We start from the raw sequence: 25,272 nt of genomic DNA on the forward strand, positions 1-25,272 counted from the left end.
AGGCGTTTTACTACATGCAGCTAAAGTGTTTTAATCTAGAGGAATGCAGCCCTCATCAATGCTCAATACCGGTACACAAAAACAAGATTAACCGAATTCCATTAGGAAAGATGGATTGATAGATGTTTCTATGCTTATTATGAATGCTGAGGAGCCGTTTAAATTGTTTCCTAGGGGCTGTCTGTTTCAGCACAGACCAAAAAGGGACAAGTAAACGGGGAGCCCCATTTTTAAATTCAAATTTCATACTAAATCAAATGCACCATTAACACTACATAAAAGGTTTTGTTTGCAAAAACTATATTGCAGAAATACCTTTTACCATAAATAGATTTGAGCATAAGCATATTAATGGTGCATTGAAACAGTTTACATGGTATTACGAAAACAACTTGGATTTATATAGCGCCCTCTATGCTGGACGGCATCTCAGAGCGCTTCACAGTAATGGATCCCGGAGCCGAGTCAGAGGGAGGGGGAGGAAGGTGACCAAAGTCTTTTCAAAGAAAGGTTCAGAGTTAGGTGTGATCAATTGTATCTATCGCAATCCTAGCAATGATATAATCTAATATAGTATCTCAAGAAGAAATCTGTGGAAGCACAAGCTTCTAATCTGTTACAAGCAGTAGTTTTTCCAATTATCCTGTGTCTCCTGAAATTGTAGGTAGTCTATTCAGACTACTGCTCCACCTCTAAATAGCATTTTTTTTCTTTTTGCTTATGGATATGGGAAAGCAAATGATTTACATTGCACAGACCAGCGCTTTCTTTTGTATGCACTGAGCAATACATTTCTAATCCACTTTCTCTGAAAATAAAGAACTTGATCTGTAGAGCCTATGTGCACAGTCTTCTTCACGCAATGGCGCACGATTATCCAGTACTTTGAATATTATTCAAGTCCTTTGCTGTCTGGTTTTGCACAACATAGCAAATCGTTTCAGTACTTCTGAAAGAACCATAAGGGATCTCCAGTTTTACTCATTTTGTACAACATATTTTACAACTCTCAGCCGTGCACTTCACTTGCCAATGATCCCACTACACCTTCAATAGTGTGGGTTTAATATACATATTAAATACACACAAGACAAAAAATAAACAAGATTTTCAACAATAAAAATTCTCAACACAAATGGTTTGATTATACTTTTTTTTACTCGTTGAGTACAAAATATTTTGGTCATCCACTCCAAGGTCTTAACAAATGGAACATTAACAAGAAGAAACAGATAATAATGTACAGTATTATATTGCTCGTAGTTGCTTTCCTTGGGTGCTCATTATCAGCAAACATAATTTTCTCAATTAAATAGGATTTGGTAAAAAATAAAATACATTCATAGAATGAAAACTTTGTCCGTACTTAAAATTGAAAGTTATTACAGGCAAAAGCATGTTAACATTTTCCTCACCACTTCCCATTTACAACACAAACAACAGATATTTTAAGTACAGTAAAAAGTTGAAGACCATTTTAGTCTATCAATACTGACTTTACATGGTTCCCTTACATAAGAACTACATCAATGAATATAACTTAATTTATAATATACAATGTACATTATAGCTTATAACAATTTTATTGAACCAGAGTAGAAAGTTACCGCTTTGTCCTTTTTGCTGGTACTTCTGATTTCTGCTGCCCCCTTCTGCGTTCCACCGGACTAGTTTCACGTTTGCGACCTTGTTTAGTCACAGGACTTGGCTGACTCCTTGATCTGTGCAATAACAAAAAGAAGCAATTCAAACATGGGATCAAACTTGTCTTTTAGTCACCTTTTCGACCTCTCCAATGACCTGTTCACTTCCCTCCCCAGCTCCAACCCCCAAGCTTCAGATCATCCAGAACTCCACAGCATATATTCTCTCCTACACTAGATTCCGCAACCCCAATACCCCCAATCTCTGAACTCCCTTCCGACATCCCTCTGCCTCACAATATCTCTCCGCTTTAAAACCCATCGAAAGACATACTTCTTTGATTGTACCAAGATTTTTATTGTTTTAATAATGCATCTAGAAAAGAGATTATTATATTTGAGATAACCTCAAGCTTTATCATTTAAAAGACGCAGGAAAAAATGACTTGCATTTTGTAACTGGTGATAATGCTATTTATTCCAGGTTATACTGGTACTAGTTGGAAGCAATAGTAAACATTGCCAACATTGTGTGGATCTGTGGAAATAGCATCAACCCCGACTTCAAAAGAGCACTCTGCTGCACAATGTAGCAATGTTTCTGTTCTTTCCAACTGTAAAGCACATTTCTCAGGCCTGACATAAATGGACTAATGCTAGGGACTAACATGTCAAACTTAATTAACTCTTGACACCCGAGTTGTTTTATTAATTAGACTTTATCTTTTTGGTTTAACTTAATTCCAGGGGAAGTACAATAAATGCTAAGCAGAAAACCACATGCAATGCTTAGGGGGAGATATTTAGGGGGAGATATTTAGGTTTCAATTGCTGTGATTCCTTAATAATGATTTAAGAGTCTCAAATGGGGAGTCCTTCCAGCCTGACCAACAGGAACTCTGCTCCATCCCTGGGGCATTTCCACAGATCTGTGTGATGAACTTCCAATTGTTGAAAAGACTTTCTATTTGAGAATGAAAGTCATCAAGAAATCCTGTTATGAATCACTACAAATTAGGCTCAAAGGCAACGTTTCCTGCTAATAATCACCATCAAATGACCCCTGTTAAAAATGTGTGCGTATATTGGCAAGAATAGAGTTAGCTCTCGTGATCAGACATGAAATGCTCAAGTGTCTGGGCTCTTACACAAAGAATAGCCACTTTTAACTGGAGAGATGCTAACACTCTAGCACCAGACTGAGTACTGCCTTCAAACTGAGAACATTTAATATAACTTAAAATTTAAAAATGTTGTGGATGGTGCAGTGATAGCAATCAAACAGGTGATATTTACATGTAAACAGACCCCAACTGCTGCCCCAGCTAAAATCAGCTATCGCACAACAAAGATCAAATTGGAAACAAAATCCTATAAAGTAGCAAAAATAAATTAGTTTTAAGAACGTTTTGGGGGAAACAAAATGCCAACCAGGGCACGTCATTCTTATTTCCTAGGCCTTTGCCTGCATTAAATGACACCATGTCATGCAACATGAAATTAAAGATGAAATTGAGATGCACAATTATAACCTTTTCCTCTGTCATCTTACCTTGTAACTAAACCTATTACTGGAGATTTCCCAGGCTTTGAATCAGACGATGGCTTCTCTTTTGCTGAGGTTGCTGAACGTCTTTCTCGTTCAGATACTGCCAAATGCTCAGGGCTGCTTATTTTTTTGGCTGCTCGCGTAGTTGGTTTATTTTGAGCGTTCAAATCAGATGTCTGGCTTCTACAAAATGGGACAAAATATCAGAACTAAATGTACTGAACATGTAAGCATTGCATTCCTTCATAGTTAAGATTCCGAAAGCCAGGTACGACACTAGGTGAATGCACTGTAACTTTTGGTCACAGCACTTTTTTTTAAACCTTGTACTGTTACTGCCAAAATTCCAGCGGTAATTTGGACAACTATTGCCTTCATTACTGACTGTGATTAGATCTGTTTCTAAGGGATTACTCATGAATTTAACTGAAGGTTACTTGTGCATCTGAGCTTGAGATAGATTGGCTGGGTGAGACACACCTAAAGAGTACTTTTTGGAAGAAAAAATTAAAAACTTGCACAAGGGATATGGAATTGTTTGTAATGCATAGTGGATTCTGCCTGTTTTATTCAATTTTTAAATGTGAGAACTTGATATCCTCTAAATGATCATAATCAAACTTAGGATATCTTAAATGCAGGAATTAATGAAACAGCTCTTCTATGACTCAAACAAAGTATGATTTAAATTCAGTGTTAATGCATAGGTTTGACTTAGCTCAGAAGTACATCGTATGTACAATAGTTTATTTTTAGTGCAACTTTGTAAATAAGTATTAATAAATGTACACATGTATTGCTCACATTTTCCTTTATCCAAAATACATCACTATTGCACAAGTCCATATAATGGTCATAACCTGGGATCCTGTGCATTCTTCAACAGACGTTTTAAAAAAAGTACAAACTCTTTAAATTCCATTTGTATGGAATCACTGATATTGCAGGTAAAGAGGAAGGTTTCTAGGCGGGATTTAAAGACAGATCAAGAAGGAGCGAGTAGGAAGGGAATTTTAGAGATGGATCATAGAGATGGAGAGGTGCAAGCGGGGAAGGGATTTGTAGGTGAAGGTTAGGAAGTCAATCCGTTGGGAGCCTGGGAAGCTTGGAACGACGGACATTCAGAGTCAGTTCAGGATGTGAGCCAACATCCTTATGCTCAGCTAATAGCCTAAGATAGCTCAACTTAGGCTACTAGCTGAGTCTAAGGATTCTGAAACAAGGGACACTGATTGCGAGGAGAGTGTATGACGAATCAAATAGGGAGGTAACAAAGGCGTAAATGAGGCAGCATTTGGTGTGAGAACTTCTCAACTCATCCCTCCACAAGGTCTTGTGATGTGAACATAAATGCAGTTGAGCAATAATTGATTGCAAAGTAGGTTGCAGCATTTCAAAGCTTTAAGGCATCTTTAAGATACTAATAATAAAAGTTGTCCATTTAAAGTAGTAAGATAGTTTTACATTAGAAATTTACCTTGTTTTCTTTTCCTCTTGTTTTGAATGGGTTTTGCATCGAAGCTCTCTTGGTCTGAAATCTTCTTCAAGTTCACCTGCTTTTTTAACAGGTTCAGATTTACCTTTGTCCTTGGATGCAGATTTCTCTTCGAGCATCTTCTCTTCTCGTTTTGAAGAGCTTTTGCATCGAAGCTCTCTTGGTCTGAAATCATCTCGACTGGTGGCTGCTTTTTTAACAGGTTCAGATTTACCTTTGTCCTCAGATGCAGCTTTCTCCTCTTCAAGCTTCTTCTCTTCTCGTTTTGAAGAGGTTTTGCATCGAAGCTCTCTTGGTCTGAAATTTTCTTCTTGAACCATTACTGCTTTTTTAACTGGTTCAGATGTACCTTCGTCCTCTGATGCAGATTTCTCTTCAAGCACCTTTTCTTCTTGTTTTGAAGAGCTTTTGCATCGAAGCTCTCTTGGTCTGAAATGTTCTTGAATTTCACCTGCTTTTTTAACAGGTTCAAATTTACCTTCGCTCTCTGATACAGATTTCTCTCCAAGCATCTTTTCTTCTTGTTTTGAAGAGATTTTAGATCGAAGCTCTCTTGGTCTGAAACCTTCCTGATTCTTGACTGCTTTTTGAACAGCTTCAGATTTACCACTGTCCTCGGATTCAGATTTCTCCTCTTCAAGCACACACAAAAAAAACAAGCACAAGGAAAAAAATAAATCAATAATCCTTAGATTTGATATACCGCCTTTCATGTCAGGGGGGAATCTCAAAGAGTTTAATAATAATAATAATCCTTGCATTTGATATAGCGCTTTTCACGTCTTCTAGATGTCTCAAAACGCTTCACAGAATATACTGTAAAGTGAATTGACTGTATATTTGTGGGCTTCACAGGATGTCAAGTGTAATGACTGTGTACTTGCAGATGAATATGACAAACCAAATTACATTTGTAAAGCGCTGAACAGTCATGGATTAGGGCCTGAGCGGTGCGGTGAGTGGTTGGGATCAGGGAGGGTGGAGGGCAGAGAGGGTGGTTGAAGGCACAGTCGAAGAGGAGGGTCTTGAGGCATGCCTTGAAGGAGGTAAGGGTGGGAGTAAGGCAAAAGGAGTGTGGGATGGAGTTCCGAGGATGGGGGCAAAGAGGCTCAAGGCCCGACTGCCTTTGGTGGGTCGGGCCGGGCAGGGGACATGGAGCAGGCCAGAGCCTGCTGAGCGCAGGGAGCGGACAGGTTGATAAGGGGTTAGCAGGTTGGAGAGGTAGGACCCGACAAAGCCATGGAGGGCCTTAAAGGTGAGGACGCAAATTTTGAACTCGATCCTCTAGAGGGATGGGGAGCCAGTGGAGCCGGGCGAGGGCCGTGATGGGGTCACAGAGCCTGGTTCAGGAGGGGACACAAGCTTCAGAGGTCTGGATGATCTGCAGCTTGTGAAGGGAAGAGTTGGGAAGGCCGACAAGCAGGGCATTGGGATAGTCGAGCCTGGCTATAATGAAGGTTTTGGTGGGCTGAGGGCTGAAGGAGTGGCTGAGTTGGGCAATGTTGCAGAGGTGGGGGAAGGCACAGCAGGTCACTACATGGATGTGGGGGAGAAAGGACAGTTAAGGGTCGAACAAGGTGGCTAGGTTCCTCACTGGCTTAGTGAGGTGGAATGTGCATCCGTGAATGACCAACTTTATTTGGGGAATGATGACCAGGATATTCCCTTCACTTTTTTTGGAATAGTGCCATGGGATCTTTAATGTCCACCTGCACAACCAAACAGGACCTCAGTTTAACGTCATTTGAAGGATGGCACTTTCCACAATCCAACACACTCTCGGCACTGCATTACAATAATAATCCTGGTATTTGATATAGTGCCTTAAGATGTCAACTAGAAGTCTCAAAGCACTTCACATTATATACTGTGAAGTGTAGTGACTGTGTATTTTGTGTTCAAACAAAACAGCCATGGAGTTGATTCATTTGGGGGATCGTTGTCCAGGAAACTGGGAGAAATTCCCTTTCTTGGTTGGGAGTGTCAGCCTAACACTACGAGTTCAAAGTCCGATGTGGCACTCACAGCCACACTTTCTGATTCAGATGCAAGAGTGCTCCCAACTGAGGCAGACTTGTATATAAAATGTGCTTCCCTCTCTAGACAGAGCCAATGTGGATTGAACCCTTTGTACATACCCAAATCAAGGCGCCTCCTTTTGCAAGGGTTTTCAACTGGAGTGTATGGACGCTTAGGTTTTCTTTCTCTTCGAGCAGAACTTTGTTCTTCAGCATTTTCCACACGGTGTTCTTCCTACACGGGGAGGAAAGTTGACATCCATCACCTCATTAACAGCATTCTCGTTCTGAGAGGCTAGTCTTATGCCACAGTAACTTGCTTTGATTGAGAGAGCATTCTTCAGGATGAAGGGGGTCAATATAGGACCCCCCCCTCGCCCATTTTCTCTGACCACGATCATTAGCAAAAAAAAAAGGCCAATCATGGTCCATAAAAAAATTTGAACTCTGCGAATGCACAAAGTTTCTCACATGTGTATGGAGTTTCTAGGGACCCAATCAGCACATAAAGAACCTATTTCACATGCACAAATTCACAGGTTATTTTTTCTCTTTTATAATTCAAGTCTCCCAAGGTGTTACACGATATGATATTTTCAGACAGTGAAGGGTTAATGTCAGAAAGCAATAGAAAAAGGCAGTTTGAGAGAGTGTTAGAGGGAGAGAGAGGGTCAGTGAGAGAGTGAGCGGGAAAAGAGAGAGAAATTTGCAGAAACACTTCAGTAAAAAAAACTCAGCAATTAATTGCACGTGGGAGATATCTCACAGCAAGCTATGTTAATTCAAGGATATAACGAGAAAAGGTGCCTCACTGATGGGCAGAGTAACAGGAGCTTTTTGAAATTGGTTGAGTGCATGAACTGAGCTAAAGTGAAATGGAACAGATATACTTCTTTCTTGACAGTTGGTTAGGAGTAGACCAGAGTGAATGGTAAGCTACATACTGGAAGCTCAGCATTCAGCTTCACATCTTATCTCTGTTACTCACTAACAAAATCTCTGGGAAAACTGGGAAACAGAAAATGAAAATTGATCCATGCCATGATCTGCACAGTAAACTTCATCAGTGCTTATGGATTGAATCACTGCCAATTTACCAGCTTTCTGGAGGAACTGGATAATCAGTGTGGAGGACCGCTGCACCATTCAGAATCTCACTCAAGGAGCCTGGTGCAGTTTCAAAACTTTTGCACAATTTGAGGGGAGAGATAGATCAATTTATGCACATTCACAGTTGGATGAACCACATGCATGGATTTGAGATGAAGTTTTCACAAAGAGAACTGCACAAAGCAACATTTCCCAATTTCCAACATTCTACTTTTGTTAATGCATTTCCTGACTTTCTTGAAAATAAGACATTTTCACAAAATTCTGCAAAAATTGGCCTATTCTCCAGACTCTTTCAAGCTTTTAAAACTCAGAAAATAGATGTTGATTTGTTTGCATTTCCCGTCTCTGGGGAGGTGGAAAATGTTTTTATTCACTTCCAAATAGTTGATAAAACTGCAGTGCCACACTAAACTAAAAATAAATTTTCTGAAATTGGTTTGCCAGCATATTTTGAATACCTCCCAGTCAGATTTTTTCCAAACATTTTTCCAAACAGTTGCACCCACGTTTGGAAACACATACTTGTGTGAGCAACTGTCCTCAGAGATGAAATTCACAAAGTCTTCCTTGCGATTTATACTGACACACATGCACTTGAAGCCACTCCTAAAGGTGAACAGGCAATCAAACCTAACACTGATACTCTTGTGGTAAAGAGATGTCTGGATCTCTGGAGTTTCAACTTCTAAATAACAGGTGACACCATTTTATGTGTCTTGCTATTTCGCGAGTCTGCTCATAACACTGAGTTCTGCAGATTTGCGAGAGTGATTGCCACGTTCCTGCACACGATGCACAGATGCAGAAAGTAATGCCAGCTGCAGTTTTCTTCTTTACAGGAAACCAGCCTATCCGGCCATAGTCATCTGTTCACCCAGCCTCAAAGATCAAATGAAGTAAACATCCCCGCTTCAATGTTTCCTTCATTCACAGAGCAATGCAATAGCTAAAAGCTTTGCTATTGTATGAGCATAAGAAACATTATTTTGAAAACAAGTGTAAATGAAGATTCGACTCAAAATAATAATCAGCAACTGATTTCTCACCACAATACATGATTTTGAAAAAGATTTCATCTAACTATCACTTCAAACTATCAATTGCATTTTGTGATTTACTGTGGATCACTACACATTCAGTTTCTACAGTACTGGAGAGGAATTAAACAGAGGAACAAGTGGATTTCAATACAGAAGCACAGAAATTTATAGCACAGAAGTAGGCCATTCAGCCCATCATGTTTATGTTGGCTGTTTGAAAGAATGAACCATTTAGGCCGATTTGCTTGCCTTTCCCACCGTCTGGCAAATTACTCCTTTTTAGATTTCCATCCAATAATCTCTTGAAAGCACAATGCCAGTAACAGGAGAAAGGCGAAGGTTAAAATGGCAAAAATGAGTGCTTCTGCACTCGAATGGTGTATAGAGTTAAGTAATATGTACCTTGTACATGTGATGTGAGGTTAGCCATGTGCCAAATCTCTCAGGAAAGCTGGTCCTCACAATTATTCAATTACACCATTTTGCCCAGTTACAAATACTGTGCATTTAACATATTTTCAAATTGTTTTTTTAAAAAAGGTAGTCTTCACCTCCTTTTCTTCACACCCAAGCCTTGGTTCTCAACAACCTCAATCTAACACTTTCTGGAATTAGGTAAGCAACAACAACAACAACAAAATTACATTTATATAGCACTTCTCTCTTCGGGAGGACGTCCCAAGGCCCTGGACAATCAATGTTTCGGACCCGAGCTGGGGGTCAGGATCGGGGAGGGTGGAGAGCGGGATGTGGGTGGGGGGGAAGGAGGGTGATCGAAGGCACAGTCAAAGAGGAGGGTCTTGAGATAGGTCTTGAAGGAGGCAAGGGATGGGGCAAGGTGGAGGGACAGCAGGATGGAGTTCCTGAGGGTGGGAGCAGAGTGCCTGACAATAGTGGGAGGTGGGGATGTGAAGCAGGCCAGAGCCCACTGAGGATGGTAGGGAGTTAGGAGGTCGCAAAGTAGGTGGGGGAAGCAAGGCCATGGAGGGCTTTGAAGGTGAAGCAGGGTACCTCTCTCCAGGGAAAGTGTGCATTCAATTCCAGATGTACAAAATTTCCATCCATAGGTGACGTGCATATGTGGAACTCTCTTAAGTATGGTGATGGGCTTGCACATGTGTCAGCCATTCAGCCAGCTAAAAAAATACATTTTATATTGCGCCTTTACATTGGGAGGACGTCTAAAAGTGCTTGACACTCCTGGCGGGCACCCGAGCTGAGGATGAGGGGGTTGGGAGGTTAAAGATGACCACAAGCACTGTCAAAAAGGTATGTTTTTACCTGAGTCTTGAATGAGGGGAGATAGGGAGGGAGTCAGAAAGACTCCGGGATGGAGTTCCAAAGAGCAGGGGCAGATTGGCTGAAAGCCCACCAGCCGATGTTGGGGCGGGGAAATATGAAGCAGGCCAGTGTTCTTTGAGTGAGGGGAGTGATCTAATTGAATACATTGAGTGTGAATCACATTGCTATAAACAAATAAATATCTGATGTGAGGTTATGGTTATAGAGATCAAAAACATAAGGTATGAGTAATTCAATTTATTGATTTGTTTGGATGACTGGGCTTCATGCAGTGGTGGACTGTACTGTAATAGTTCCAACTTTTTTTTAAAACAACTCTGGTCCATGCCTAGCTAATTCCAGCTGAGCTAGAGAAGGAACAAGGCTACTTTGTTTCATAGTAAGTGCAGAGTCCCACTCCAAGGTCCTTGGCATAGTCATAGCAATAATGACTTGACACACAATCAATCATAATAAAACTGAAATAAATTGATTTTAACTGGGTAATTAATAACTGGAATAGATCACGTGGAAAGAGATTTAGAATTTGTATCGACTTTGGGGACTGGGTGGCACAATGTGCCAAACACATTACTTTCACCTCTTGAATTGAGTCCATATTAATTGAACGAGAAGTTTCTTATCCCACTGCTGGTTATAACAGGCCTGAATGAAAGAAGCAACTGCAACCTGGTTTAAGAGACCATACGCAGTACAATCTCATTTACAGAAGCCACAAGGACGACTAGTTGAGGAACACAGAAAATTTGCAATTGTAGAAGTTAATGTACTTAGTCCTTTCACGTTGTTTATTTAAATATACATTGGAAAGGTCCACACATTTTTTTTTGTACACATACACAACTCTACCCACAACTCCATCTTATTCTGAAATAACAGTATTGTTGGAGGAGTAATAGGTCTCAGAAACACTTTGGATCGATTGCTCGGCATTTTTCAGCACGGATAACTCTGAATAAACCATCATTGTTCACCAGCAATAAAATCTCTTTAGATTTGCCTGGCTGTAAAACGGATGTCTTCCAATTTCTGGTACTTCAATGTTTTTTGAAGACCTTACAACTTAATTACCTTGGATTGGGTCCAAAACCTGATTTGCTCACAAACATAACTGGAAATTGGTGAATAGCTCTTCGTTAATCCAGAATATCAGTCCTAAACTTTTTTGTTATCAGCAGGGTGTGTGATAAATGCGGAAAAACATTACCGTGCTTAAGCATATCCAGTTAGGGCTTTGGTTTGCAGGGTTAACCAAAGCTAAATTGGAAGAATCCGTCCTCTGGTGAGGTGCTTTGGTAAACCTAGTCCTGCCTTGCAACACTGTAGGCTCATCTGGTTCAGGAACTGCCACAGAGGTCTGAATCGATTCCGACATTCTGTTGTCAAGTATGTCACCTTGGAGCTAACTCAGCTCCAAGGAGACCTCACTTGCTCCAATTCCCGGTGCCCCCTCCCAATTCCAGGATAAACATTAATTGGTCAGTTGCCATCATACAAGTGCAGGTTTGAGCCCTCACGAGGAAGATAATAGGTACCAGGAACACCCTTAGCTTCCTGGTGAGCAGCACAGCTAAGCTCAGCAGATCACGTCCTTGATCAGCAGCTGCTTACCTCTCTGCATACCAATCTAGGTGTATTCCAAGCCCTAGATATATGAATAAGCGTTCACAAACCTGGACTGCAGGCAACACCTTCCAGCAGCTATCCTTCCAAGCTTCAGAGTTTCCTCATCAGCCATTTGACAGACACCTGCCTTCAGCGTGGTGGGAGGATCGATACAGGTCAACTTATGATGTGCCAGCCACTGTGATGTTCTAGCTTTACCAAAGCACCTCACTAGAGGACCTGGTTAAACATTTACTGATATACATTTTATACAAATACACTTACCACATCTTCAGGTTTCTTATCAGAACTGCCAATCTTGTTGACTTCAGAAACTGTATTCTGCTGAACCGGTAAATCATCTATTTGAATAGATAAAGAAATTGAGAATGTTTCTTATAAAGCAGCATAGAAGTTTTAAAAAATCATAGCAAATAAGAGTTATGAGCCAGTTTTGCCTTAGCATGTTTGAACAAAAATTAAAATCACACAAAACAATTGTCTACAGAATAATGCACACAAAATATTCATCAGTTGCAGAGTTCTCAAAGACTACTTTGCAAATACAGGGTGACAAAAAGGTCTATTTTTCAGCTATCCTACTATCTAAAAAAAACTCATCATTACTTTAAGACTTATTAGACATTGTAATGGTATCATGTCTTTTTGTTCATCCTGTATATAATGGCACGCAAAGCAAATTATTCCTGGCTAAACATGCTGCAATGGCATTACGGCAGTAAACCCATCAATAAGACAGCAGTGAGTATTGACAGTGTCAATGTAATACACTTCATAAATGTTAGAGCACACACTAAATACTATAGCTGGGAATGATTACCTTATCAAGAGGGTTAGATGCCACAATATGCAATCTTACAACAGTCACTGAAGACAGATAAAATTACAACTAATCTACGTGGTTATCTGTGCCTCGCATAGATAAGATGCCTGATATTAGCTAATTCAATTCCAATGTGCACTTTGGGTTCCCCAATGCCACGGCTTCTGATAATCCACGCACGTGTTCTTGCACACAAACAAAATAAAGTGTCCCCCATCTCCCTTTCACCCAGAGAAGATTTGGCTTTCCAAAAGCAGCAAATCGAAACTCTTTCAAATTCCTCCATGCCTGTTCCCCTTCCCCCCATTCTGTCTCTGCAACTTTACAGTTCTAATCACTTCCTCTGCTCAACAAACATTGACCAGCAACCTGTTTTATGCCCAACCCATTCCACCATTGACGGGCAAGCTTTTAGCCATTCTACCCCCACTCTCTGAGACCCATCCCTCCATATCTTCAAAACCACAATTAAGACGCATCTTCTTCCGACTATGATTTTGGCCCAATCCCCCCACCACCCATTCTTGTCACTATGTGCTACAAAATGGATAAGTGACTAATAACTGAATTGTTCCATTATAAGCACACATTCTCACTGTCACTACTTCAAACTGAAGATTACACCGATGCACAATATCTAATAATAATAATCTTGTATTTGATATCCCGCCTTTCACATGGGGAGGATGTCCCTAAGTGTTTCACGGGATATACTGTGAAGAGATTGTGTATTTGTGAGTGATTACGGCAGCCAATTTGTGCACATCACTTTCCCACAAACAGCCATGAAATACAGGACCAATTTTATTTGGGGTATTGTTGGTCAGGACATTGGGAAACGGATGGAATCCTTAACGTCCACCCATCATGAAAGTAACTATTGTACTTTTCCTCCCAGTTGATCAAGTGGGAAGTTTGCCAGTCAGTGCTTTCGATAGTAAGCAATGTGGTTTTAGTTAGTTAAACTCCATCAGTAACAGAACACTCTGAGATCACCAAGCATCGACTCTTGCCAACCTGCATCTAATACTCTCAGAATTAGGTTAGCAATTCCTTCTCTCCAGACATGGGAATTTCTATGTGTAGGTGGCATGCATGGACCTCTCAATCTGGTTTGGATACACTTAAACATGGCGTGCGTTTCCACGCGAGTCAGACACCCAGCTGACCAATCAAAAATAAAGCAACATTTTGGTAAAAGTTCGACTCAAGGCGTTACACTAAATCAAGTATTATTAATAAGCATTTTACAATCTCTTACCTTGAGTCTTTGCATTGGAAAGGTCAGTTTTGGTATCAGGTTCTTCAGTTTGTTGCTGTTCTTTTGAATGCTCTTTACACTTTTCTGTAGTCTGAAGCTCTTGCTGCTCTGAGGTCTCTACAGTAGGTTCAGTTAGTTTTTGGACAACAGAGGGTGCCTCATAGTTAAAATCATCATCGAGTGCTGGTGTAGTAGGGTCAAACTGTGCAATTCGCATAACAGGATTTGGAAGACTTGAATTATTCATACTGGGAATATCAGAAGAAATAGTCTCACAAGGACGAAGAGATCGAGGTGCACCAGAATCTTGAGGAATATTTAATTTCTTTGGCCTTGGTATATCATCGTGAGGTAATTTCTCCACTAGTTCTGGTTTGCCTGACAGGAGTGCTTCACAATCATCTGTTTTGTTTTGTGAAGTTTCAACATCTTGCTTACTTGCAGGTATTTCCTTTGCAGGGTTTTCTTCATTATCCTGAACTTCAGAGATTTCACCACTCTCTTCTATTAAAGCTTCCATCTTTATATTTTCTGAACCATGCTGTGTATTTTCGTTTGTATCTGGCAAACTTGCTTTCGACTCTGCTTCGAGTGAATTGTCTTGCGACTCTGCATCGGGTGAATTGTCTTTCGACTCAGCTTCGGGTGAATTGTCTTTCGACTCAGCTTCGAGTGAATTGTCTTTCGACTCAGCTTCGGGTGAATTGTCTTTCGACTCTGCATCGGGTGAATTGTCTTTCGACTCAGCTTCGAGTGAATTGTCTTTCGACTCAGCTTCGAGTGAATTGTCTTTCGACTCAGCTTCGGGTGAATTGTCTTTCGACTCAGCTTCGGGTGAATTGTCTTTCGACTCAGCTTCGGGTGAATTGTCTTTCGACTCAGCTTCGGGTGAATTTCCTTTCGACTCAGCTTCGGGTGAATTTCCTTTCGACTCAGCTTCGGGTGAACTGTCTTTCGACTCAGCTTCGGGTGAACTGTCTTTCGACTCAGCTTCGGGTGAATTGTCTTTCGACTCAGCTTCGGGTGAATTTCCTTTCGATTCTGCTTCGGGTGAATTTCCTTTCGATTCTGCTTCGGGTGAATTTCCTTTCGATTCTGCTTCGGGTGAATTTCCTTTCGACTCGGCTTCGGGTGTCTTTCCTTTCGATTCCGCTTCGGGTGAATTTCCTTTCGACTCAGCTTCGGGTGAATTTCCTTTCGACTCAGCTTCGGGTGAATTTCCTTTCGACTCAGCTTCGGGTGAATTTCCTTTCGACTCTGCTTCGGGTGAATTTCCTTTCGACTCAGCTTCGGGTGAATTTCCTTTCGACTCAGCTTCGGGTGAATTTCCTTTCGACTCAGCTTCGGGTGAACTTCCTTTCGACTCAGCTTCGGGTGAATTTCCTTTCGACTCAGCTTCGGGTGAATTGTCTTTCGACTCAGCTTCGGGTGAATTGTCTTTCGACTCAGCTTCGGGTGAATTGTCTTTCGACTCAGCTTCGGGTGAATTGTCTTTCGACTCAGCTTCGGGTGAATTGTCTTTCGACTCAGCTTCGGGTGAATTGTCTTTCGACTCAGCTTCGGGTGAATTGTCTTTCGACTCAGCTTCGGGTGAATTGTCTTTCGACTCAGCTTCGGGTGAATTGTTTTTCGACTCAGCTTCGGGTGAATTGTCTTTCGACTCAGCTTCGGGTGAATTGTCTTTCGACTCAGCTTCGGGTGAATTGTTTTTCGACTCAGCTTCGGGTGAATTGTCTTTCGACTCAGCTTCGGGTGAATTTTCTTTCGACTCAGCTTCGGGTGAATAGTCTTTCGACTCAGCTTCGGGTGAATTTTCTTTCGACTCAGCTTCGGGTGAATCTTCTTTCGACTCAGCTTCGGGTGAATTTTCTTTCGACTCAGCTTCGGGTGAATTTCCTTTCGACTCAGCTTCGGGCGAATTTTCTTTCGACTCAGCTTCGGGTGAATTTTCTTTCGACTCAGCTTCGGGTGAATTTTCTTTCGACTCAGCTTCGGGTGAATTTTGTTTCGACTCTGCTTCGGGTGAATTTTGTTTCGACTCTGCTTCGGGTGAATTTTGTTTCGACTCTGCTTCGGGTGAATTTTGTTTCGACTCGGCTTCGGGTGAATTTTCATTCGATTCTGTTTCAGGTGATTTTTCTTCCGACTCTGCTTTGGTTGAATTTTCATTCGATTCTGTTTCAGGTGATTTTTCTTCCGATTCTGTAATCGGTGAACTTTCTTTCGATTCTGTTTTAAGTGAATTTTCTTTAGATTCTGTGTCTGACAAATTTTCTTGAGCTTTGGGATCTGGCAAACTTGCTTTCAATACGGTATCCGGTACATTTTCTTTTGATTGTGTTTCTGGTAAATTTTCTTTTGAATCTGTATCCGGCAAATTTTCTTTCAATTTTGTTTCTGCCGAATTTTCTTCTGATTTTATATTTTGCAAACTTGCTTTTGCTTTTGGATCAGCTAAACTTTCTTTTGATTCCACATCTAGCAAATTATCAGTTGATTTTGTTTCTGGTGAATTTTCTTTTGATTTTGAAGCTGCGGAAGTTTCTTTTGACATTGTACCTGGTGAATTTTCTTCAGCTTCAGTATCTGGCAAACATTCTTTTGATTTTATGTCTGGGCAACCTTCTTTTGACATTGTATCTGGCAAATGTTCTTTTGATATTGGACCTGGCAAATTTTCTTCAGATTTTATTTCTAGTGAAATTTCTTTTGAGATTGTATCTGGCAAATGTTCTCTTGTTTTTTTATCAGATACATTTTCTTTTGATATTAGATCTGAGGAACTTTCTTTTCTTTTTGTATCTGGCAAATTTTCCTTTGACTTTGTATCTGGGGTACCTTCTTTTGATTTTATATCATGTGATTTTTCTTTAGATTTTGTACCGTGTGAGCTTTCTTTTGATTTTGTATCTTGTGAGTTTTCTTTTGATTTTGCATTTTGTGAACTCTTTGACTTTGTATCTTGTACAATTTCTTTTAGTTTGACATCTTGTAAGATTTCTTTCATAAGCTGAGAAGTTTCAGTATCATTTCCCCGTTTCTCTCCTTTTTCATCATATTGAATGTCTTCCTGTATATTTTTCTTCAATTTTGACTGTGAATGTTCAGAATCATTTTCTTTTTGCTTTTCGTTAACTTTTATATCTTCTACACTTTCCTTAGATTTTGACTTAGATTCAGATTCTTTTCTGTTACCTTTTGTATCTTGGACATTTTCCTTAAACTTTGATAGAGAGTTTTCAGGTTTGTTCCCTCTCTCGTTGTTTCGAATATCTTCTTGAACCTTTGTGTTAGATTTTAACCGAACATCTTCGGTTTCATCACGTTTTTCTTTCATTTTTTCCATGGTACGAGTATCTTCGTGTGCTTTTTCTTTAGATTTTGAACGAGACTTTTCATAATCGCTTCTTTTTTCTATTCCTTTCTCAGTACCCTGCATTTTTTCCTTGCATTTTAAGCGCGAGTTCTCCGAATATTCTTTGGGTTTTGAGCGAGAGCTCTCAGAATCGCGTCTCTTTTCTACTCTTTTCTCACTCTTGTGAACATCTTCCTGTACTTTTTCCTTGCATTTTGCCTGCATGTTTTCTGAGTGTTCCTTGGACTTCGATCGAGAGTTTTCAAAGTTGCGCCTCTTTTCGATTCCTTTCTCATTACCCTGAATATCTTCCTGTACCTTTTCCTTGGATCTTGACCGTGAATTTTCAAATTTCTGTCTTTTTTCTATTCCCTTCTCATTGCTCTTTGTGCCTTCCACACCTTCTTGCAAGTGTTCTTTTGATTTAGACCTAGAATTTTCAAAATTCTTTCTTTTATCTTTGCTTTTCGTACCTTCTTGTATAGTTTCCTTGGACTTTGAACGTGAATTTTCAGATTCATTTCTCCTTTCCTTGCTTTTCTCATTAACTTTAGTATCTTCCTGTATGATTTCCTTAGACTTCGATCGTGAATTTTCAGATCCATGCCTCCTTTCTTTGCTTTTCTCATTTCCTTTAGAATCTTCCTGCAAGTTTTCCTTAGATTTTGATCGTGAGTGTTCATATTCATTTCTCTTCTCCTTGTTTTTAGCATTGTCTAGTTTATGCTCCTTGGATTTTGACCGAGTGTATTCAGATTCATTCCTCTTTTCCTTACCTTTTTCATGACCTCTAGCATCTTCTTGCAAGTTTTCCTTGGATTTTGACCGACAGCGTTCAGACTCCCTTCTTTTTTCCTTACCTTTTTCATGTCCCTTATCATCTTGTACATTTTCCTTGGATTTTGACAAAGAATGCTCAGATTCTTTCTTTTTATCTTTGCCTTTTGTATTTTCCTGCATATTTTCTTTTGATTTTGATCTAGAATTTTCAGAGTTATTTCTCTTCTCTCCGCCTTTAATATCTTCCTGCGTGTTCTCCTTGGATTTTGAGTGTGAATGTTCAAATTCATGCCTCTTTTCTTTGCACTTCTCATGGCTTTTGTTATCTTGCTGTGAGTTTTCCTTGGATTTTGATCGCAGGTTTTCAGAATCATGTCTCTTTTCTTTTCCTTTCTCGATGCCTTTTTCTTCCTTTACTTTTGATAGTTCTCTAGACTTGGCATTTTTGCCATGCTCTGCTACAGGTAAGTCTTCACAAATGGTTGGAGAGACCACAGCTCTATCACCCTTCAACAGCATTAAGCGACTGCAATTGGACTTGGCTTTCTCCTCTGGAAAATCTCTCAACTTCTGATCAATGTCTGTGCAAGTATCTGCCTTTGAACCATTCTCAGATACCACAAGTTCACTATCATCAGTTTCTCTGACTTGCCTTCCTTCAGCTTTCTGCCTTGATAATTCTTTACTGCTGGCATCTGTATCCATTTCATAATCATTTATTTTAACCTTATCAACTTGAGTTGCTTTCAATACTTTCAGATCCGAATCCTGAGCTAAAGAGTTGCTTCTTAAATGTTTTTGGCAAGGTTCATGATGCACGTCTGGTTCATTTGTGCTGTCCTCATTTGACTGAATGGACTCTGAGCGTCCAACATGCTTTGATGGCAAATCTGTGAACTGTATACAGTTGGATTCCTTTGAAGTGGAGGATGGAGAAGCATTTTCCATGTCCTGAAAAAAAACTTTCGGTTAGGGCGTGTCTAAGTTCTCAGATACACAAGTAATTCATCCCTTTACAAATAGGTAGCCCATTTTCTAGATGTTACACAGAGTCCAGTTCTGTGAATATATGATGATATATCCAGGATGTGATATCTACCTTGATTTGTATGCAATTTTTTTCTGAAACTTCACATTTTCAACTGGTGGAACTATCACTCAGTGGGTAGGGATATATGTTTGAGTAATAGGTAGAAGGATGGCAGCAATAATCCCACATGCTTCATTCTGATCTGTGTTGGTCACCAAAAGGCTCCCAAGGAGTTCCTGATCCCTACTACCCACCTAGCCTGCGCTGGTCAGATGTTTAATGGCCAACTAGTGACTATCTGGGGTGGGGGGGAAGCAACGAAAGTATGTGATCTCCTTGGGGCCCAGATAGCTCCACAGTAATTACTTGGCTGTGAATTATTGGAATTGAATTAACATGTGGTCTTGACGGTATGGTTCCCGAACCAGGTGGATGTGCTGTAGACTTGGGGGAACAGACCAGTCAGCCATGGATTCTTCCTGCTTGGCTCCTGATAACCCTGCAAACTAAAGTGTGGAGTCCTGTAGTTCAGTGGTTACAGCACTCATAAGCGAGAGACCTGGGTTCGAAGTTTCCTTACTCCACCCGCCTGATAATAATCCCTCAAGAAAAAAAACAATAATAATTTGGTCACTTCAATCCACAACTGTTTGTGGGATACTGCTGTGTGTAATTGGCTGCCGCGTTTCACCCACAGAAATGCAGTCAATTCTGCTTTACAGTATATTCTGTGAAGCGCTTTGAGACGTCTAGAAGATGTGGAAAGCGCAATATCAAATTCAAGAATTATTATTATTATTATAAAGTACTAGCTAAAGCTAACGTTTCATTACCTTTTCTGTGATCAATTTAATAAGCGCCTCCTTCAATTCTTCAGGATGTTCACGCTTCCTTTTTCGATCTTCATGGTGCAAAGCAAATTCCTCGGATATATTTCTGAAAAACATGGAATTCTCAAATGCAATACATCATACATACACATACATACCACATTCGGTAAGTAAAGCCCACTTTAATTCACAAGTTAAAATAATTTTGATAATTTTCTAAACCAGGAAGAACTGCAGTAACTGACCTGGTTTATATGTACACACTGCCCAACCCTCATTAGAACATAAGTTGCTTATAATGTGATTGGGGCGTGGGCCAACATTTGTTACTAAAACAAAATGAAAATACGGGCAGAAAGCCAGCATGTTTTAAATAACCGGTTGGCATCTCATGCTTAAAAATGATCAACTTCTGGGTCATCAGGTCAGTGCTGATATCATTTTGGCGGTACTCCGGAAGCTATCCATTTTGATCTTTCCCACGCTGAAAAGAGGCTGACTTCTGGGTCCATCGTTGACAGCACTTCATTCTTGTTGGCAGAGATACAATTACCCAGATGTCTACTTTTTTTTTAGTGTAGGGAGCAGGTAGCCTTTTCCTCAAACTGTTTCAGCAAATAACGGTGCCATTGGGGTTGGTGGAAAAGGAGGCAATGTAAATGGTGCTTTGATGGAAGGAAATGCACCTCAGAACGTAAAGTCCATCTCCCACAGGGACATCATGTACATAACGGAAATTCAAGAGACTGCGGCTCTAAACTGATTCAGAGCCAAGGTCTTGTAAATTACCATTATGCACGTGGTGTTCTCTGCAACTTAAGCGCTCTGGTACACTTTCCTGTGTGAGCGGCGCTATATAAATGCAAGTTGTGGTTGTTGTTGTAAGTCCCAAATGCCTTTTCTGACATCAAGGCTCTCTTTCGACTGCTGCTTCACCAACAGGGACTGTTACAAGCAGAGTTGGACAACTAATTGATTAGCCGGGCAATATTTCTGTTATGGTTAACAGCTTGTCAGGACATGGAACTTATGTAGTCTATGCTGACACTCCAGTGCAGTGCTGGGCATGTTAAACTGAGGTCCGTTTGTCTGTTCAGGTGATCATTAAAGATTTCATAGCTGTATTTGAAAAGAGAAACGAGCTTCTCTCAGTATCCTCACCAACAATCCCGCAAATAAAGTTGGTTATTCATTTCCCACAAACAGCCAATGTTTGCCCACAAAATAATCAGTCGCCCAGTATATCCTGTGAAGCGCTTGAGATGCCCTCCCAATTTGAAAGGTATTATATTAAATATAAGGATTATTATTAACTATACCTTGAATGTCCTTTTTGTTTTTTTCTCAATGCCACTTTTTTCTCTAAGACTCTTTGTTCTTTCAACGTTGCTTTGCTTACTTTTGAAATTGAGGTTGCGGACTGCTGCATTTTCTTCAAACTGATTTCGATATCCAAACTACTTTCATTACCTGGAATGAAACCAGCAGGGAGGAGAGTTTGAAAATATAATTTAGATTCAACCTTTAGTCACGTTAAAATAATTATACCCATCAATAACATTACCAAATGTATTGCAATGGTACAAACCATATTTAGAAAAAATATAAAGTATTTGATGAATTTCAAACCATATATATATATACGCACACACACATATACACATGTCTCTAAAACGTAATGTTTTCTTTTTAGTTTGGTGTGCAGATGGGATGCATGGAACTCTAAGTTTGTTTTGGATACTCTTATGCATGGTGATGGGTTTCCGCATGCGTCTGACACGAAAACATTTTTTAGTTTGGGATATGCAAAACTGTAATCTTTAAAAAAGCCATGTTAGATAATCTTTCAGAAGCATTAACATGAATTGGGAGTGCACAATGAAGTGTAAAAATTAAAGCATGTCAACATTTGTGTTATTGGTTTTGCCACTTATGAGAATGGGGATCGAATTCTCAACCAAGGAAGCAGATAATTTGGTAAATTTGATAGGAGAAAATAACAATTAGAATACTAGGGAGAGGGGAACTGCACTCCAGCATGTACCTGTAAACTAGAAGAGGGTTAGTAATTTAACCTCAAGAGGACAAGCAGTTTCAGGGATTTCTGCGCTTCCTAGCTGTGTTTTTCTAAAATAATCAGCAAATGATGCTGAAAAATATCATGATGTGTTGAGTAATTGCTGGAACATTAGTTAGCAGGGAGAGCAGGAGCAGTGTGCAAAATGCCTCCTGCACACATGCAACATTAAAATAAAAGCAAATTTGTTTTAAATCAATCGCATTCCCTGTGAAACAGATATTACTATTGCATCTGAGAAACATGCTTGAACCGACTATTTAAAGGTTTGAGATCATTAAAAACATTTAAAACTTTATGGAAGTTTAAAAATGACCCCTTTTACGCAGCTTTCAGCTAAAGTTTGATTACCTTGTTCCAGTGTTTTGATACATTCGCTCTCTCTCTTCGTGTCATCTTGCAATCTGTCTTTATCAGTTTCTAGGTGTTTATCCTCCACCCTTTCCCTGTTCCACTGTCTCCTGAGTAACCGCTCTGCTTTCTCTTTTGCCTATGAACAAGAGATAGAAAGATCATAACTTCACCTCTTTAGAATTCAAGTCTAGTATGCTCATACAGTGATCTAATTGCACCCTCTACTAGTCAACGGATCAGACCAGTAGCTCTGCTTCACTGCTTTGTTACAAACTTAATCATTGGATTTAATATTCTTCCACAAATCTAACAATTTTAAGTAAATTGTTAAGAAATGAACACCAATTCAACCTCAGCCCTTTACCTAGGATTACATGACCTGAATTTAGCATCTATTCACTCCATCTCCAAATATCTGTTAGAAACCAAGAAATGTTAAGAATAACATGGTTGAAGCTTAAACATTTTATAACTGTCAGCAGAACCCAGAGATTAAATTGTAACCACTGACATAAAGAGAAATTGGAAGAATTATTAAACCTGGCATTATAAGAGGATTAATATACAATTTATAAATGCAATTAAATTTAACAGCATCTTTACTGATATTAATAAATTTCCCTCACACTGTTGGTAACTCCATCAAACCAATTCATTCTACCAATAAATTCAAAATGGCAAAGAATTTTGAAGTTAATTCTTCAGCTGCATTTCCTCTCAGCTCCCGCTCCTTAAATTCCAGATATCAATCTATTAACTATCAAACTCAAGGAAGTAAGGGTGGTCCAACCTTTTGGCTGCTGAGGGCCAGATGCCCTATTTGAACAATGTCTGTGAGCAGCATAAGCAATATTTTTGTGTTTTCCTTCCAGAAACATAACATCATATTTATGGGTTCAGGATGGAGTGGGTAGGCCAGATGAAATGGAGGGTGGGGGGAGTGGGGAGTAAAATCGGCTCGCAGCTGCCAGTTGGACCACCCTGATAATAATAATCCTTGCATTTGATATAGCACCTTATCACGTCTTCTAGACGTCTCAAAGCGCTTCACAGAATATACTGCAAATTTAATTGACTATATTTTTTGGGCAAAATATGGTAGCCAATTGCGCTCAGCAGTGTCCCACAAACAGTCGTGGATTTTGAGTGACCAAGTTATTATTATTATTTTTTTTTGAAGGGATTATTACCCAGGTAAAGTGATCCGCGAAACGACTAACAACTGGGTTCCTAATTCCTGCTAGGTAAACAGAGGCGTGTGGAGTAAGGAAGCTTGCCCAATGTTTCGCCCTGCTCAGGAATCAAACCCAGGTCCTCTCGCTTGCGAGGCAAGTGCTCTAACCACTAAACTACAGGACTCCACCATGTAAGTAAATGCAAATCGAAATATCACATATAATACAGGACCATCAAGTGAATGTTTTGATCTATAACTTACAACTGACTGTCGTCGCTGAACCACAGTTTCTTCATCATCTGAGTCACTGTAGTACTTTGAATATAGGAAAGGTTTATGGATATACGGATGGCGTGCAGGTTTTGCTTTATCCTCCTTATGATGTTCATCATTTGTTTTCAATGCCATGCTTTCTTTTCCTGGAAAAAGTACATTATTATCAACAATAAACTTCTCCTGTCTAATATACTATACCATAAGTTAAGCGTTCTGTCTCAAGCATTTGTTTTGCTCAATATAGTATGCTGCCCATATTATATATTCTGCCTCCTCCTCTTCAAAGGAGTAAAACGGAAGACACTTATTATATGTTGTATTATTGTGCTCTAAAGTACTGGTTATTGCAACATAAGAGACCTGTCCAAAATCTAGAGGCAGCTTAAAGGACAATATGAATGACATGCCCAGGTTAGAGGGATCAGCAATGAAAGATTAGATATGATGGGGCTCTTCACACTAAAAAGATGTGTCTCAGAGGGGATAATATAGTGGTACTGAGAAGTAGGGCGAGTATTCTGGATGGGCCGTAGGGTTATCTTCACCTGAACCTCTTTGGCGATCTTATGAACACTGGTTCACGCCAGTGTTTATAATCCACTCAATTCTCGACATATTCTTTACTCCCTTTAACACCCTTCTGTTCCCCTCTCCCCCATGTGAATATCTAGCTTCCTCTTGAATGCATCTATACTAACTGATTTAACCACTGTGTCAGGCAGCTAGTTTCTTACTACCATCTGTATGAAGTAGTTCCTCCTAAATTCTCTTTTATATCCCCTAGTCACTACACAACTATAGCCCCGAGTTCTGTTTTCTAAGTAGACAATTAAGAGCAGAATGTAAGTTTATGATGAAAGGTTAACCAATGCACTCTTATGTTTTAACTAAATTGTGCCTTAATCTAACACAAAATAACTGCTCCAGGGGGGAATTATTGGCAAGAGGAGCAGGCTCCAAGATGACATGCTTGGCAACAGAATATCGGAATTGAGTCAACCCTGTGGTGGTTTTAGCAATCTGGTTCCTGAGCCAGGCGGGTCTGTCGTACTCCAAGGCATTGCTGACAACACACCAGCAGCCTGGCTGATCAGCACAACTTGGAGGGGCAGACAATAGACTCCTGTTAACCCTGCAAGCCAAGCCCTAACAGGAAGTGCGGTCCTAGCTCTATAAGTGCAGGAAGATTGCTAAACAGTGCTCTCAATGCCAAGCTATGTGGTATCAGCTGGTTCAACTCCAGCAGCACCCCAATGAACACACTGGGGTCCCCAAGCCTTAGCTCTTGCCAACCTGTGGCTAATACTCTCTGCAAATAGGTATGCAGAGCATTGCCCTCCAGGGAGAGGGAGAACATCCCATTCCATACTCAGGGAGATTTCATGTATAGGTGACTTGCACATGTGAAACTCAGTCCGGTTTGGATACTCTGACATATGTGGAAACCCATCTCCATGCTTAAGATACCCGGTTGACCAAAACAAAAGTTATAACTGATTTTTGATTCAAACATTCTTGGCAGT

At 40.1% G+C, this 25,272-nt stretch overlaps 1 protein-coding gene across 1 annotated transcript; it reads right to left on the reverse strand.

The window, feature by feature from the left end:
• Window positions 1-1,139: 1,139 nt before the first annotated feature.
• LOC103175796 (biorientation of chromosomes in cell division 1-like 1) lies at window positions 1,140-23,892 on the reverse strand (the record flags this gene model as incomplete). Its single annotated transcript, XM_042340781.1, is given in 10 exon segments — window positions 1,140-1,721; window positions 3,196-3,375; window positions 4,670-5,321; window positions 6,826-6,940; window positions 12,051-12,127; window positions 13,871-18,956; window positions 19,869-19,971; window positions 21,185-21,335; window positions 22,294-22,432; window positions 23,735-23,892. Coding segments are annotated over 10 exon segments (6,779 nt in total), but the record flags the coding sequence as incomplete, so codon positions are not given.
• Window positions 23,893-25,272: the final 1,380 nt, after the last annotated feature.

This window comes from Callorhinchus milii, unplaced genomic scaffold (assembly GCF_018977255.1).
Source record: "Callorhinchus milii isolate IMCB2004 unplaced genomic scaffold, IMCB_Cmil_1.0 Scaffold1, whole genome shotgun sequence".
NCBI lineage: Eukaryota > Metazoa > Chordata > Chondrichthyes > Chimaeriformes > Callorhinchidae > Callorhinchus > Callorhinchus milii.